General features: G+C 36.7%; 1 protein-coding gene across 4 annotated transcripts in view; it reads right to left on the reverse strand.

Moving 5' to 3' along the window:
• Window positions 1-5,943: 5,943 nt before the first annotated feature.
• Window positions 5,944-17,129, reverse strand: part of LOC137656694 (uncharacterized) — an 89,434-nt gene continuing 78,248 nt past the window's right edge. For all 4 annotated transcript variants that reach the window (XM_068390896.1, XM_068390898.1, XM_068390895.1 and 1 more), the window contains exons 14-17: window positions 16,417-16,601; window positions 12,759-12,885; window positions 12,325-12,408; window positions 5,944-7,921 (exon numbers count right to left, since the gene is read on the reverse strand). In XM_068390896.1, coding sequence (XP_068246997.1) covers window positions 6,798-7,921; window positions 12,325-12,408; window positions 12,759-12,885; window positions 16,417-16,601 — 1,520 coding nt within the window. In that variant the 3' untranslated portion in view covers window positions 5,944-6,797. The remainder of the gene's footprint in view (window positions 7,922-12,324; window positions 12,409-12,758; window positions 12,886-16,416; window positions 16,602-17,129) is intronic.

Raw genomic sequence — 17,129 nt, forward strand, 5'->3', positions numbered from 1 at the left:
GTTACGGCCATACATACTAGCGAGGGTAACGATGCGCATGCCTTCTTCGTATTTCTTTATTATCTCCAGCTTCATTTCCATAGTAATCATCATCTTACTTCTCCCTTTAACATCACCAGCAATCTTGGGACCCATGGCTAATGAATTAAAGTTAGAATTAAGCACTAAAATGCACAAAAAATACGATATCGCAAGCACTCACAAGAGATCGTGTCTTTACGAAACGCACACGAGATTCTGAACTGAACGCGCATATAACAAAGAGAGAGAGAGGCAGCATCTCTCTCAGGCATTGTGGGAGGGATTTCGGCCAATAGCGTATCAGCATCTTAGTGACGCCGTGACGCCAACCAATAGCAGACAAGCTTCTTAGTGACGTATGAGCGTGGTGGTAGGCTAGTGACTCGCACAGTCGTATGCGTAAAAACCGCCAAGTTTGAGTTTTGGAATTCGAAGCCGTAAGGTGGGGAAAAATGTCGAAACGAGGGGACGAAAAAACATCGTATTCCACACCGTAACGGGAAAAAAACGTAAGCTGGGGACGCCGTACCCCGGGGGTCTCCTTTAGGTAAGGCAAGGCACCGTAAAATATGTTTAATATCATTAATTAATTTCAAAGATAGGTAAGGCTCTGAACGAGTTAAGAGCTCATGAGCTTGAATCTATTTGAAGATCAATCAAAGTTGAAGGAAGTGAGCATTCAAATGGCACATTGGCACGTCGAGTGCTTGGGTCACAGCACGATCATGTGTCTTGAGGGCGAAATAAGATGGAGGCATATTCAGGAAGCATGTTGGCACATTCTGTGATATCAGTGCACTCAGGGATGGCAGTGCGCTTTGGTACATCTGTACGTATGCGCGTAGGTACACTGATATGCGTAGTCAAAACATGAGGAGTAGACACGTTAGTTGATACTGTGATAACTTTGGCCTTTCAAAACGGGTGCTGGGAAGGGGATAACCCTTTGTACTTTGATGAATCAGCCATACCTGCTAAGTATCAGTCGTGAACACCACTGAGGATGTCCGAACAACCTCCGAAAAAGATGACATTCTTGGACGAAGCAAGAGAATCCTTCTGTGGAGAAGACACATACTGCAGACCCCTCGGTGTACGAGGCAAGCTGGACTCGTAGAAATGAGTTAGGGAAAAGTAAGAACCTTACAAAAGGGTTCCTTCAGTACACAGGGATGTGCCAGGCTCATTCTGCAGATTCGAAGGAGTTTTCGGTTGAGAGTGGGGAGAGATCTTCAGTAGTAACTGGAGAATCCTCCAAAAGTGAGAAGTCACCTTGATGCTGAAAATCTAAAATAAATTGTTGACCACAGAACAAGATCGTGGGAGGTGATAGATATCTGTTCAGATCTGTATAATCTGGAAATAAATATATGGGGACTGAATCCCACACAGGCTGTGCTGGGGCTGATGCAACTCTTGATTGCTATGTCAAACAGGCTACAAAACATTGACTAAAGTATCACTAATCTGGAATGTAGGAAACTCATGGCGGTTATCCTCAGCTACCGGGGTCACAGAGGGCTACAATAAAGGAGGATCAGTATGGGAGAGATTGTGCATCACAGTAAGGGGCATATGCTTCTTGTTCTCAAGGGAAGACAACTAGGAAGGAGATCTCTCCCTCTTAGCTCGCTTCTTGCGATTTGTATGATACCTCTTTCACAGGGAGGGCGGCCACTCCCTGCAAAATTCACAAAGTGAATTGTATAAACACCGCTCACAATGGCAGTTCAGGCAAAGGTGATGCAGATCAACTTCAACCCAACTCTTGAAGGTTTCACAAGGTTGACCTTCAAGGCCAGGGCAAGTTTGCATAGTACTTGAAAATCTACTCATAATAGCCTAATCATTGAAAATTAAATGCACTGTGGAGTCATGATCATAACAAAGGATAGAGATCAGTCTCAGGCGACGACCAAGAGTAGAGTGACTCAGCCTTACAGTAGCTAAAGCATGTTTTCCAGCCCTGGAGTTGCCTAGTAATCTTAAATTATGCAATTAGCCATCCTTTTCTTTTTCTGGTCGTAGTGAATACTTACAGAAGGAATAAACCCATACAAATGTCACTGAAGTTAGTATCCGTGTAGGAACAAACAGGAATGAGAAAGATCAAATTTCTCATTACAATGCTTACTGTCAAACAGATCGGCCAAAAGGGTTATCTTTTCCTTTGGACAGCAAGGCACATAAAAAACATTTCTGTAATGGTATAAGATGTACATTAAAAACTGAGCTCCCTATAGCATATAGATACATTGCTGGTATCATAATTAAAGATGTTTAGCAATGTTAGATGCTGCCAGATACCAATCTACTCGCAACACTGTTCGTTTCCAAATTAGTTAAGTTGATTAAAATTTGGTCTTGTCACTATAAACCAGTTGCTCTACTGACAATTTACAAGGTAATGGCTTGGGAGTTAATCTCATTCTATAAATCAATGTTTAAGAGACTTTAAAAAACCTTAGGAGTATGGTTTAATTAGTAATCGATCAAAATAAGGCTCAAGAATAATGATAGTGATATAAAAGTGGAGAATTATGTATATGACATTTTAATAAAATATCACAATTGTTACTTGATCATATTTTTAATATTTGCATCTGGTAATGTAGTTTTTAAAGCTGGTACAAGTAATAGTGTAGCAAAATCTTGCTTTGGTTTAATTTCTTGTCAAATAAGCACATCTTACTGCAAGACAACTCTTGGATGAGTTCAACAGCTATGGGATATTACTGTCCCTATTACTTTAATTAAAAGTCCAACATCATTCCTTGATTTAATTTCATGCTTTTTCTCTGTAGTTCAACTCGCCTTGCAAGCTCCCTCAGATGGAGTACGTAACAGACAACCTTCAAGTTACAGCTCGCCAACCGTCGAGATAAGTTAAAAAGAAAGGTCACTCACCACCAACACTCAACCACAAAGCCCCGGGGCAAACACCCTACTGCGGCAACAACTAGCTGGCAACTTCCCCAGGTGTAAACGAACTAACACCCTTGTCCCTGAGGCATTGTTTGCCAAGTTGAATTTAAAAAAAAAAAAAAAAAAAAAAAAGTAAATTGCATCAATCGCACAACACACCCACATATTCTAAGATCAACATACACAACTCAGGAGAAATATTCAACTACCCATACAGGATATATTCTATTCCACTGTGGATGCTTATTCTCTGCTTTCTCTTGACCACTCACTTATGGTTCCACCAATTCTTCTAGACTGAATCACCACTTGACATTTTGCTTGAGCTATCAGTTGGGGAAGATAGAATTATAACTAGTCGCACATTCAACACATACCTTGGCATTACATCAACGGAAATATTGTTCAAGGAGTTGACATGAGTAACAACCCCTTTACGCCATTGAGTAGTACAGCAGGCATCCGGGCAGTTAACCCACATCATCTCTCACATCTTAATTGAAAGGGGCTTGTCTTGGCTAGTATCTTCACTCATATCTGTACACTGAAAGTTGTGGAACAGACAATTCATCCTGTCAAGACCTTGGTGTGCTGTTGTACCAGAATACTGCTTCTATAGAACTAATTCCTTCTCTCACTGCAATAACCTCAATGGTCTTATGGGGTCTTTCAACTATTCCATTTCCTCCCGTTTGATAAGCAGCCAGAACACCCTAAACATGTTCCGAGAAAATATATCTCCAAAACACTGTACACTGTTCCTCAACTGGGCCTCTTTCAAAAAATATACTATCAAACTCGGCAGATGTTTCTTGAGCATCTTCTCTAACTGCCTCCATATTGCAAAACAACATGGACCAGTCAACCACTGATAAGTAGGGTATATATCTGAAAAGAGTAACATCGATAGCTGGACGGTTTCTTTCCTAACTTATTTCACCTTTTTTGTGCACCTCAGGCACAGGATCAATGGACTGACAACGATCACAACCTTATACACATATTCTCTGGAAACTTTTGGCAAAATATAGTGTTCTGTCTATTGCCATATGGTGTACATTATGCAACTCCACAGAGATGTGCATGCTCAACTACTCTGATCAACAATTCTTCATGACTCTCGTCAAAATATCAGCTTTATTCTTCTCTGTAGGCACCATCTGAACCACAATACTTGAACCAAACTCTGTAATCAACTCCTTCAATGTACCCAAATGACTTGATTATCATCTCTGAAGCTCCCTGTGTGTGGACAAACTTCTCAGCACTTACTATAGATTTTAGCCATGCTCCTCAGTTGCAGTCAGTCCTCGCCTATATTGATTTGAAACTCCCATTTCCCTTTCAAAACATCTAGTTCAGCAACATTGATGTGGTTAAAATTATCCTTTTTTTCTAAGCCAAGCAACATCCTCAGCAATCTTCCTATTTATCTCCAAAACTACACCCATAGCAATTTTGCTGACATCAACTCACACAACACTTAACTCCCACGAAATAGTAATTTCCACTTACAGGATCACCCTACGTTACTCTCAATTACCCCTTTAATCATCAACATGGACTGCTCACCGACAGGATCGTAACAACTTGCTCCTGAAGCTCTTTTCTTAATGTAGTTACATGCAACTCTTAACCATCCAGTCGTGGAATGATGAACCAATAATGTACCATACTGACAAAAAATTCCCTCCTTGTAAACAAATCTGCAACTTCAGGCACCTAATTACTTCTCTGAAACATCCACTCTCCTCCAATTCTAGTAGTGCCAATCATAAAGCAGCTCCTCCATTGAGTGACTCGGACTTTGCTATCAATCCAAATGTATTCAAGTGTTTAATTACCTCACTAACAGAAGCTCTAAATTCATTCATAAGAATGTCATCTGTATTTGAACAAGTTGCTTTCTTGACTTTTTCATCCTTACTCAAAATATTCAAATTTTTTTGTCAACGCTTAACTGTAGGTAAGACGACTTCAAATCAACAACAGACACATTCTTGCCAGTCTGTCACCATTTATGTAGCATCTCCCTCTATACAGTAGTCATCATCAGTGTGTCACTTGACATTCACATACGTTCTTGAAAATCTAGTACGGGTCTTGTCTTATTCTTTGTTAGCTGTTCCACTGCCATCAGAGGAATACCAGCTATAACCTCTCCTTTCCATGAAACTAAGTCCTTTGGCAATCCACCTGTCCAGTTCCTTCTCAAATTCTTCAGTCTTCCAACCATCAAGCTTTTTATCATTACTTGCTTTACTTGTCAATGTCACAAGTTCATTATTTTTCCAAAACCACCCAAGAGTCCATTTCTGTCCAGCAAACAGCATGAAAGTCTGGGTCTTCATTTACTACTGTTGAACAAATGTAATCACTCTCGCCACCAAGTCTATGCTCAGTTTCTTGACCAACACTAAAAGCACCAAAGCATACCTTGCCTTGGGTCATTGTGACACCTCCCAATTGGTCTATAACATCAACTAACACCAGATAAACACCATTAAGCAGCTGATTTGCCCCTACAGCCCTCACTTTTACCATTCACAACTAGCCCCACCCAACCTGCAACTTTACACTTAATGTGTCCCCTATCAAAATCACTAATACAATACTGTATACACTTCATCGCCACACTGGGGCACAAATTTGGAATATACCACAAATGTAGAGCAGCCTGTATCTAAAAGTCCCTTTGTAGGTTCACTACCAATCCAAACATCAATCATAGCCAATGTATAAAGGAACGCCTTTTTTATCATCAAATGGGCAACTACTTGCGCAATAGTTGCCTATTACTAATTTCCCATGACCTGTTCTTGACGATTGGCCATATGACCAATTTATTATATCTAAAACGCCTCACCCGTCTCTCTCTACAGCCTTTACAATATGAGGGTCACCGCATCGGAAACATTTACCCTTGAACTGGAAAGGCCTAGCCCTATTCTCAGGTTTTGCATCATCTCTTCCTCCTCCACTCTTTCTGACAGTTACAGATACCACACCACCTTGCAAGTTGCTGTTTAGATGACAAAATCATGTCATGAACAATCAATTCACTCACTGCCATTGTCATAAAATTTGACACTTACTGCAAAACAACACTAATATTATCTGGGAATGAATCTATCAACAAAAATTTAGTTTTATCACATTTTCTAAATCAATCTTGTCAAAATTAGCTAAACCGGCCAAACTCCTGATCTCATTAGCATACATATCAACTAGTTCTCCCCTCCACTACACATACCAGTTTTCCAAAAGCAGATAAGTTATCATCAGTAAATGCTACTTTTTTTTCCTGAATTGTGCTACTCTCTCTTGGTCTTCATCACTCACCTCCAAATAAAGTGTTAGAGCATCACGCTCCAGATACAAAGGAATAAAACTGGCTGTCCGATATTTTCTGTAGCTTAGCCACTATGGTTACCTTCTTCAATCATTATACATCCTTGCCTGTGAATGGCTTGATCATGACCACTGTAATCTTAGACACCTTATATTTTTGGAACAGGCCTAAATAGCTTGTAATTAAACTTGCATTGCATGCTAACTCAGACGGACTAATAGACAACCTTCAAGTTAAAACTTGCCAACCAACAAGGTAAGTGAAATTGAGGGTCCCTCACCACCAACTCTCAACCACAGAGCCCCGGGGCAAACCCCCCTACCTGGACAACAACTGACAACTCACCTGGTATAAGAGATCTAACTCCCTCCTCACTGCGGCAGCGTTTGCCAAGTTAGGATTTCTTAAAAAATCCTAATTTACATTAAACATACATTATCTCAACTTCTTTACAGACTTGCAGAGTACTAATTTCTTGTCCTGTGAAATGGATTTAGTATCAATTTTTAGCCCTATTCTTTTCTAAAATACTATTCATGTTCTTAAAAATATCCATCATCTGGTGCAATACAATGTTCTCATTTGCATTTCGTTTTTCCAGAATGCCTAACAATGCATCTTCTCTCTCTTTTCTTTTCAACGTGTGTCTTTCCAGAGCAACGCTTAATGAATCGTGAAAATCTTCAACATCATAATTATTTTCATTTATCTGACTAACAACATTACTGTTCGAAAGAGGAGAGAGATGTCGTCTTGCTTTGATCACTAATTTCTCGTTATGTTCGGTACTAGCTGCTACACTTCGACTCAAAGGTTCTACTGGCTTCCTAGGCCTTCCTCTCTTCCTTTTAACAGACACATTTATGCCACACTGAGTACTTTTATCTTTGAGTTCAATTTTTTCGGCATCAGTTTCTTCCTCAAAAGAAGCTTCGAGGATATTCACATCACTATCATCATCAACGTTATCTATTAAGGACTTTGAAAAGAAGGTAAATTTTGTCCTTCTCCCAGACCTTGTGCGAATGACCTTAGTTCGTACTCCTGTACTGGCTTTTTCTTCCAGTGATTCACCACTTACTTCCTCATTCAGATACTTTAAGGCACCTGTATCCAAGCTTGATGTAGATGGGCTTGAGAGTTTACAGTGTTCTCTTTCTTCATATATACAAGGATTTTTATGATCTATTTTACAGTTAACATTGGGAAAGCTAACCACAGCTTTTGAGCAGGAAGGTACATCACTGCCGATGCCACTCTTTCCACTAATTACCTTTATGGTTGTAACTTCAGTCTTAGTAGGATTTCTAGACTTCGCATCCAAACGATTTTTACCAGTGTCATTATCTAAAATTTCAATCAACTTGCTATTTATAGAACTTGTTGATATTTCTCCACTAAATTCACTTCCGGGAGATTCTTCAGCAGCTTTCTCGCTAACATAGAATTTTGCACTGTTGTGTCCAGCTTGTGATGTTTTACATTCCTTATCGGTATTCCCACCAATTTCATCATTCCTACAGCATACAGATTTACTATGTTCTGTCACACTCGAGTAAAAGATATCAGAAGAATCGCTGTCTAATATAACATTCCCACACTCAAGTTGCCTTTGCTTCTTTCCTGTGGAAAAATAGGAACATTTAATGTTTAATAAAATAAAAAAATTATGTGGATTAACACTAAAGTTTTGAAACCCACCATCATAAAAGTATATTTAAGTAACAGCTGAAGTACTGTAGTATACTGCACATCACAAGTGTTTGCAAGTACCAACTGGTAAATAGCCCAAATTACAAAATACTTTTTGATTAAACATTATAATCCATCAGGACAACGAAAATACTTTAAGAAAACATTTTAAAATATGTCAATCAAATGCCTATTACTGAAATGATGAAAGTATGAATAATCTATGAAAGATGGTTATCATATATCATATTAACCCTGGATAGGTACGGTGGGTCGTTTGCGACCCCGAGCGTAAAAAAAAAACAGGTTTTTCTCACGTGACTCACCCGTGACTGAATTTGTGGGTGATCGACCTGCAGGAGGTGTCGCCCCTACACGCTCTAGTAGTGTCCAGATGTGCATTGCTGTAGCTGTACTCCTTCCCCGATTTCTGAGACGCGTCGGGGTCGTTCGCGTCCGAGTTTACCCTTCTGAGGTAGTTTGCATAATTATCAAAGTTATTACGTATTATGAAATTGTCGTAGAATGGTGCAACTTGTATAGGTTATCAGTTGTGGAAAGTCTTGGTGGATTGTTTGGCTACCATGTGCATGTTTTTTTTTTTAGTTAAAATGTCGTTCATCACCACGAGGACCATTTTACCGCGAGTGCCCCTTTTTCATTTTTTTTCATTTTTTTGCCAAGTCATTTTTCCGTAAGATATTGCCAAATAGTGTCGTAAAACTTTTGCTTGTTTAGTGTTGGAAAGTGTGTCTAGATGATCTGGCTACCCATGCATGACTTTGTTTTTGTCAGATACGACGTAGTTATTGGTATATTGGGTATTTAACTGCGGTTACCAATTTCTGTTTTTTTTTCAATATTTGTAAAAATTACTACGTAGGAAGGAATTGCCGTATATTATTCATTTTTTTTTCATGTTTATGTGTTAGAAAGTGTGCCTTGATGGTTGGGCTAACACGTGCATGTCTTTTTTTTTATCTGAGATGTCGTATATTGGAATGTCGGGCATTTTACCGCGAGTGTCCCTTTTTAATTTTTTTTAATTTTTTTGCCAAGTCATTTTTCCGTAAAATATTGCGAAATAGTGTCGTAAAACTTTTGCTTTTTTAATGTTGGAAAGTGTGTCTAGATGATCTGGCTACCCATGCGTGATTTTGTTTTTGTCAGATACGACGTAGTTATTGGTATATTGGGTATTTAACTGCGGTTGCCAATTTCTGTTTTTTTTCAATATTTGTAAAAATTTACTACGTAGTAAGGAATTGCCGTATATTATTGATTTTTTTTTCATGTTTATGTGTTAGAAAGTGTGCCTTGATGGTTGGGCTAACACGTGCATGTCTTTTTTTTTTATCTGAGATGCCGTATATTAGAATGTTGGGCATTTTTCCGCGAGTGCCCCTTTTTATTTGTTTTGCATTTTTTTGCTTAGTCATGTTACCGTAAGGAATTGGCAAGTAGTGTCGCAAAACTTATATTTTTATAGTGTTGGAAAGTGTTTCTAGATGATCTGGCTACCCATGCCTATTTTTTTTTTAGCCAGATATGGCGTATATATAAGTATGTGTTCGATTTTCCTGTGATTGCCATTTTTTCGTTTTTTCCCATTTCTTTCAAAATTACTACGTACTAAGGAACTATCACAGAGTAATATTTCATTTATATGTTTATTTGTCGGAAAATATGCCTTGATGGTTTGCCTAGCACATGGCTGAAATTTTTTTTTTCTGAAATGCCGTATATTAGAATGGCCATTTTTCCACGAGTGCCCCTTTTTATTTGTTTTGCATTTTTTTGCTTAGTCATGTTACCGTAAGGAATTGGCAAGTAGTGTCGCAAAACTTATATTTTTATAGTGTTGGAAAGTGTTTCTAGATGATCTGGCTACCCATGCCTATCTTTTTTTTAGCCAGATATGGCGTATATATAGGTATGTGTTCGATTTTCCGGTGATTGCCATTTTTTCGTTTTTTCCCAATTCTTTCAAAATTACTACGTACTAAGGAACTATCACAGAGTAATGATTCCTCTAGATGTTTATTTGTCGGAAAATTTTGTTTACTTTTTTTTTGATTGAATATCATCAAATTTTTTTAGCTAAAATATTGTTTTACATTTTTTTTTTTCGATTTTATTTCCCTTCAAAAAAAATTTTTTGGGTCAGAATTTTAATTTTATAGTCGTAAAATAATCGACAATTATCCAGCAACCCACCATACAATTTTTATGCATATCCAATAATAATTAGATTAGTAAATAACACCTTGAAATTGACATACCCTTCCTACATTTCAAGTGGCAGATTAGGGAGTCTGAGTCAGTGTGGTTGGCGGCCATTTTGTGGACATATCCGAAGCGTAAGCTGCCCTATCTATATATATTCTTGTTCCCTATAGAATTTGTGATATTTTGGTATATTTTTACCTGCATAAATATCATATTATATATTAAATATATGTATTTTTTTACGAAATTTCCAAGTACTCAAAAAACTACCTTTAGATATGGCCCCTGATATAAATGTAATTTACAAAATAATGAAGATTTTTTTACATATTTCTATTTTAGGATAACATATGTTTATTCCCTAAAAAAATTAGCCACTTCCTATTTCATTTGGGTACCCAAAAAAATTCATGAAATTTGGACAATTTTTTTTGGCCAAAAAAAGTTACCCTTTTTTTCTCATTTCAGATCTTCACCTCCATGGGTCTGACTTCATCCAAAATACATCAAGATGTGTCCTAAACATTCAAGAATCAATTCCTAAAAGGATTTGTGTATATATGTATAAACTTTTTTTTTATGAATTTTTATGTCAGGTCTTTTTTTTTTTCTACTTAATTTTTTAAAATATTTATAATAAATAGTTTTTCTGCAGAAGAGTAGTATTTATCTTTACAGTTGTTTTAAGCATTCATTGAAGTTTTTTTTGGCAAAAGAAAAAAGGAGGTTACTGCAAAAACTGATTTTTCAAGAATTTTTTTTGGCGTCGGGGTCGTTCGCGTCCGAGTATACCCTTAAAGGGGTGTCCGAGGACCGTACCTATCCAGGGTTAACGAGAGTCATGATAGAAGCACAACACATCAACAAAGAGACAGTTTTGTATAAAAAATCTTTAAAGAAAATATATCAATATAACAAATGTAACCAATCACAGATGTCCAGACATGTTAAATACAGTACAAAAAAAAAATAAATACTATACTCATAAACTGGAGTTATTATCAATGTACACTAAATAAAATTCTTGTATAAATATTGTTGGATTGAATGATTTTGAGTCTTCTGGCCTCCTGACATCAAAAGGGTTAAAAAAATACAATACTATTACTATTATTATTAATATTATTATTATTATTTACTTGCCAAGCTACAACCCTAGTTGGAAAAGCAAGATGCTATAAGCCCAAGGGCTCCAACAGGGAAAAATAGCCCAGTGAGGAAAGGAAATAAGGAAATAAATAAAAGATAAAAAATTAACAATAAATCATTCTAAAACCAGTAACATCATCAAAAGATATGTCATATATATAAAATATAAAAAGACATATCAGCCTGTTCAACATGGAAACATTTGCTGCAACTTTAAACTTTTCAAGTTTTACCGATTCAACTACCCAATTAGAAAGATATTCCCACAACTTGGTCACAGCTGGAATAAAACTTCTAGAATACTTTGTAGTATTGAGCCTCATGATGGAGAAGGCCTGACTAAGAATTAACTGCCTGCCTAGTATTATGAACAGTGTATCTACCTACTTACCAAGGGGCTTCCCCAAATTTGGGGGAGGTAGCAGACATCAAAGTAATGGCAAACAAAGCCAAAAAAAAGGTAAATTATAAAAAGATTACTTCCATTGCACTATTCATTGTTTTGATCTTAGCATGTTCCAAAATCTAATAATGATAGTGAGAGAATCAAAAGCTTCATATATATAGTGGTACCTGAAAACCCCAGAGCTTAACCCTTTACCCCCAGGCTATTTGGAACTTTCCAACCCTTATACCCTAGGGCTTATTTTTTTTTCAAGCACATTTTGCAGTATATATTTTTTTTAAATGCTCTAACAGCCTTAATTTTCGTCATAGAGAGGTCAGGTTGGTCTCATTCTCTTGGAAAATGCCTTAAGTTTCTCAAAATTATCAAAAATATGCAAAAAAAAATTTAAATAGCAGTTTTTTGCAAGGACGTACCGCTACGTCCATGAGGGGTAAAGGGATGAGTTTTGTGAAACGTACCAGTACATCCTTTGGGGGTAAAAGGGTTAAAAGGAATGAAAATTAATATCTAAGCCGAAACTGAATCGCAAGATACTTGTCACACTTACCAGCTGGCTTTTTTGGCTGCTGCAGTTTTCTTCTCATGAGATTTTTTGAAGCTTTAACTTGAACATCCTGTCCTGCAAAATTTCCTGAAATTCAAAAATTTTTGTAAAAACTCCCCTAACGATAAATTAGTTCTACATCAGGAATGAATTTAAAATAAATTTCAGATACCTGGCATTACTTGATAATCAACAGAATGTTATAAAAAAAAAGAGTTTTGCCATTGTAACTGTGGTCAATTTAATTTAGCCAGTTGACATATTTTGTAGAACTAATATAAAATATTAGCTCTACACACTATATAATAAGTTTTGTTGGGCATAACTGAGGTAAAACACCTTACAAATCAATATTATATATAAAATACTTTATAAAAAGCAATACTAAAATAAATTCATGGCATGGTAAAAGAATAAATTTTATATAGCATTCTTACTTTTAAAATTCATGAAGAAGCTCTCCACACCCCCGGCCTTAAGCAACTTGTGTACTTCTGCTACATAAGAGTTTTCTTCACTGCCCTCTACAAATTTTTTCATAGCAGAGATCAAGTAAAGACGAATCTGGGGAAAATATAAAAACTTAATGATTTTCTGTTTGAAATGTAAATAAATGACTATCTTAAATCAAGGTTTATCATATTCATATCAGTTTTCATGGCTTTATTTTTATATAAATGTACTTATCAAGGAATTCCCCTAATTTGGGGGCTATCAGACATACATACATACATATACCAAGGCACTTCCCCCAATTTTGGGGGGTAGCCGACATCAACAAATGAAACAAAACAAAAAAGGGGACCTCTACTCTCTATGTTCCTCCCAGCCTAACAAGGGACTCAACCGAGTTCAGCTATCAGACATAAAACAGACAAAGGGGACTTTTCTTCACTTCGTTCCCACCAGCCCAACGAGGGATTCAGCAATTTGGTTTGTACTACTAGAGTGCCACATCCCACCTTAGCCCAGCAAATGAAGCTTCATATTCTGAATCCCCTACTGTCGATACCTCAGCGTTCATCAAGGCAACCGAAGGAAGCGGCAGGAACTATTGGAACTGCATCACAACTGCTTGCCATTCATTCCTATTTCTAGCATTCTCTTTAGCTTCTCACATCTATTATCCTATCACTTAGAGCTTTCTTCCCTGTTTTTTTTCCAATAAAATTATTACTATACTAAATTCTCAAAAAGCTATGGTTTCCATATTGTATATTATTATCTTTACTGCATAAAGTATAGTAATTAAACTACACCACAGAGTTACATGTCTTGATTCCAATAGATATGGCAAAAATTTTGTTTCTGAATAAGACGTGGAAACTAGGGCAAGGTAAAGTATAAGAACTTTGATAGTTGAAGGAATGATACAAACAAAAAAACTTATCGCCTAAGGTGCAACATACAAGGCATACTTGAGTGGTGAACTCCTCTTCAAGGAATACTACCAGGAGAAACTCTACACCATTCTTCTAGATGCCTGCAAAGTGCCAAAGTATGGTATCTAGAATGAATAAATGATTTAAAGTTTTCTGGCATCCTGACACTGAAGGTCATTGACGCCGATATCATTCATTATAAATAAACAATAAAAAAAAAAATACTCAAATAAAACCACGGAAGCAAATATGTTATAAAGGTTGAATAGCTTTCAGAAGACCTGCTTCCGAAACAAATCTAAAAATGCCACTATTATTGTACGACATATGTCCAAGAATCTCGGCAAGGACGAAACGGCCATCCTCACCTCGAGCCTCAAACAGATATCGGTTCCTTTTTGTGCTATAAGTGGGGCATTCAGTCAACAAATGACTCACTGTCAAGGGTATCAAACAGTCGCCGCAATATGGTTGGTGTTGACCAGCCAGCAGAAACTCGTGTGTCATCCACGTGTCACCAACGTGGAGACGACAAAGAGTGGGCTCCCCTTTTCAGGGCATCCCATTATATCTCTAAGGGGATATAACATTACTTATTTCTCTCATCTTATTCTCAAGTGAACTATCCTAATGCTGTTGCCACCTATTATAAGTAAAATTCTTAATTGGAGGTAAAAAATCATTACAGAGAATGGGATACCTTCTTCGTAGCAATTTGGCTGCAGCATTCTTTGCCCGTGAACGTGCCTCCTCATTTCCACACACACCTACGTGTGCTGGAACCCAGGAAAATCGAACTGTTATACGTTTCAGACCAATAATTAAAAGCCACTCCAAAATCTTTAAAATTAAAGGGTTACTGGAATTAAAAACTTCTAAAGCTGGTAGTTCACTTCTTGCATCACTAAAGATGGTAAAATTGCCCTCCTCTTTTAACACTATTTTCTCAATGGCAGTTAGTAGGCCATATAGTTCGGCAGTAAATATGGAAGATATTAAAGGAAATGCACCTCCACAGTTAAAAGAGCTACCATGTACTTCAAATCCAATGATAGCATCAGATTTGGAGTCATCAGTATATATAAAAGTTGACTCCTTATGTTTTTCCACATGTTCCATAAAAAGAGACTTGGCTTCTAATTCAGCCATGTTCTTTTTAACACCAATAAAATATTTACAGAAAGATATCTCGAGTCATTTCACAGAGGGGTTGATGATATCTTAAATGGAAGCACCTTACTTCTAATTATATCAAGACTGTTTAATAACTGTTACACCCAAAAACCATAAGGTTGAGGAGATTTTGGGTGCAACTCAAAGTATGTCGAGTGCCTTACAAGGCTTGCAGTCTGAAAGGCTAAAAAATTAGGGAGTCATTGCAACCTAAACCAATACCGAACATTAGAAGACTTTTGGTAAAGGTCTAAAGGAAACTCCCCAGCATCAACAAAGAGGTTTGGGATGGGCGAAGTTCTAAAGGCTCCTGTGGCCAACCTGATACCAGTATGATGTATGGAATCTAAAATCTTTAGTTGACTTGGGGTGGCTGAGGAGTATATTTCACAGCCATAACTAATTTGAAAGAATTAAGGACTTGTATAACTTGAAAATAGTTTTCAGTCTGCCAAATGATGTATGGGACAAAACTTTTAAAAGATTCAGAACCTCAAGACACTACTTTTAAAGCTTTTGAGTGAGGACCTTTGATATATATATCCGGGTCTGGATGTACTCCCCGAATACAACAGAAATGGACAACAGGTTTGTTTGTCAAAAACTTAAATCCTTTCATATCAGCCCACTGAATAATTTTGTCAATTGAGAGTTCTAATTGTGGACACTTTTTTTACATTTCTGTATTAACATTAATTCTCTTACCGACGAGTAATTTTATATCTCAATGGCTATCTATCATGGAATTATTACGTAATAACATAATCACTTCACAATGAATATAAAACTTTTTTACACAGTGCACTTTAGTATTATTTAGTAAAATATTACAAAATTCTAAAAAATTCTTCTTTAATCCTTTACCATGAATAGAAAGAATTTTTTGGTTGTTTGAAGTAAAATATAGTAAATAATAGAAAACTTTTGAAAATTTATTTTGTCAATCAGCAGTAAAATGTAGCTTAACCGCATGTTTATCCCGTAGTAACAAATCTCGTATGCAGCTAATGAGGGGAATCCACTGCCTCACAGTGAAAGGGTTAATGATAGAATCGAGTGCATCACCTATTACAATAAACAGATGGGTATATGTAAGAAGAGCAGCCCCACTTATATTAATGACGACCTTGAGGAGAATCATACTTTACCGATACACTGTAACTACCAAATCTGAGGATCTCTTCACTTCTAAATGGATAGGGCAACTATAGTATATGAGCCTCTAAAAGGGTCCAGGAGAGGGCTATTTATCTTCAACAGATATGCAAATATGATTCTACACCCAGTACAGTAGACAAATAATTATTAGTACTATAAAATTTAGAGCTGTACCATGATTTTACTAGGATAAAAATATTGAAGACCATACATATATACCTAAAAACAAAACTGCCACTCTCAACACTACTAAGAAAGTTCTGATTCTTCCTAATAGTATACAACAATTTAGTTTCCAACGCAAAAGCAATACCTGATGACCAAGTAGAATGGTAGCATCAATAAACTAACAAGTAGCAATAGAATCTGAATCAAAACCAACCTGTCTTGTTCTGGGAATAACTTTCAGGAGCTTCTTAGTTCTAATGTGAGATTGGATTTGATTTATGAGCTCAGGTATCATCCTCTTTTCGGCCGTACATACACAGCCTTGGAACATTTCCCCAGCTATCTTGTAAGCGACTTCAAACACAACACTTGCGGCCTCAGAGCTTAGTGGCATCACACCTGAAAAAATCATGTTGGAAGTATAAATAATAATTATGCCCAACTGGGACATTAAGCCATTAGCTTTTTCAATTGAAGCTTTATTCTAAGCTTAATATGCAAGTAAGAGATACTAATCCAGACTGCAATTTCTAAAACATTATTACACAAACCTACCAGTATTTATCTACACAGTGATAAATCCAAGCCGAATGATATAAAATATAATTATACATTATTTAATAAAAAAAACATTATGTTAATGATAGAACTGTATGATACCATTAATTTAATTAACTATTGAATTTATGTAGCATAGTAGCATTGTCTATCCTCTATGCCGGTCATCTGCTGGATATCAAGCCACAAGATTTTATTTTTGGTCTGCATCTTGTTTCCAACCAGAGGTTATGTAGTTTATTATAGTTTGATCTCAAAAAAGGAAATCACATGATACAGAATATACATAAACTAATTTATGCGCAATTAACATCAGATGCTGTCTAAGGTGATCAAAGCAGGCACAAGTATGCCTTACACCTTCAGACG

This window comes from Palaemon carinicauda, chromosome 17, assembly GCF_036898095.1.
Source record: "Palaemon carinicauda isolate YSFRI2023 chromosome 17, ASM3689809v2, whole genome shotgun sequence".
NCBI lineage: Eukaryota > Metazoa > Arthropoda > Malacostraca > Decapoda > Palaemonidae > Palaemon > Palaemon carinicauda.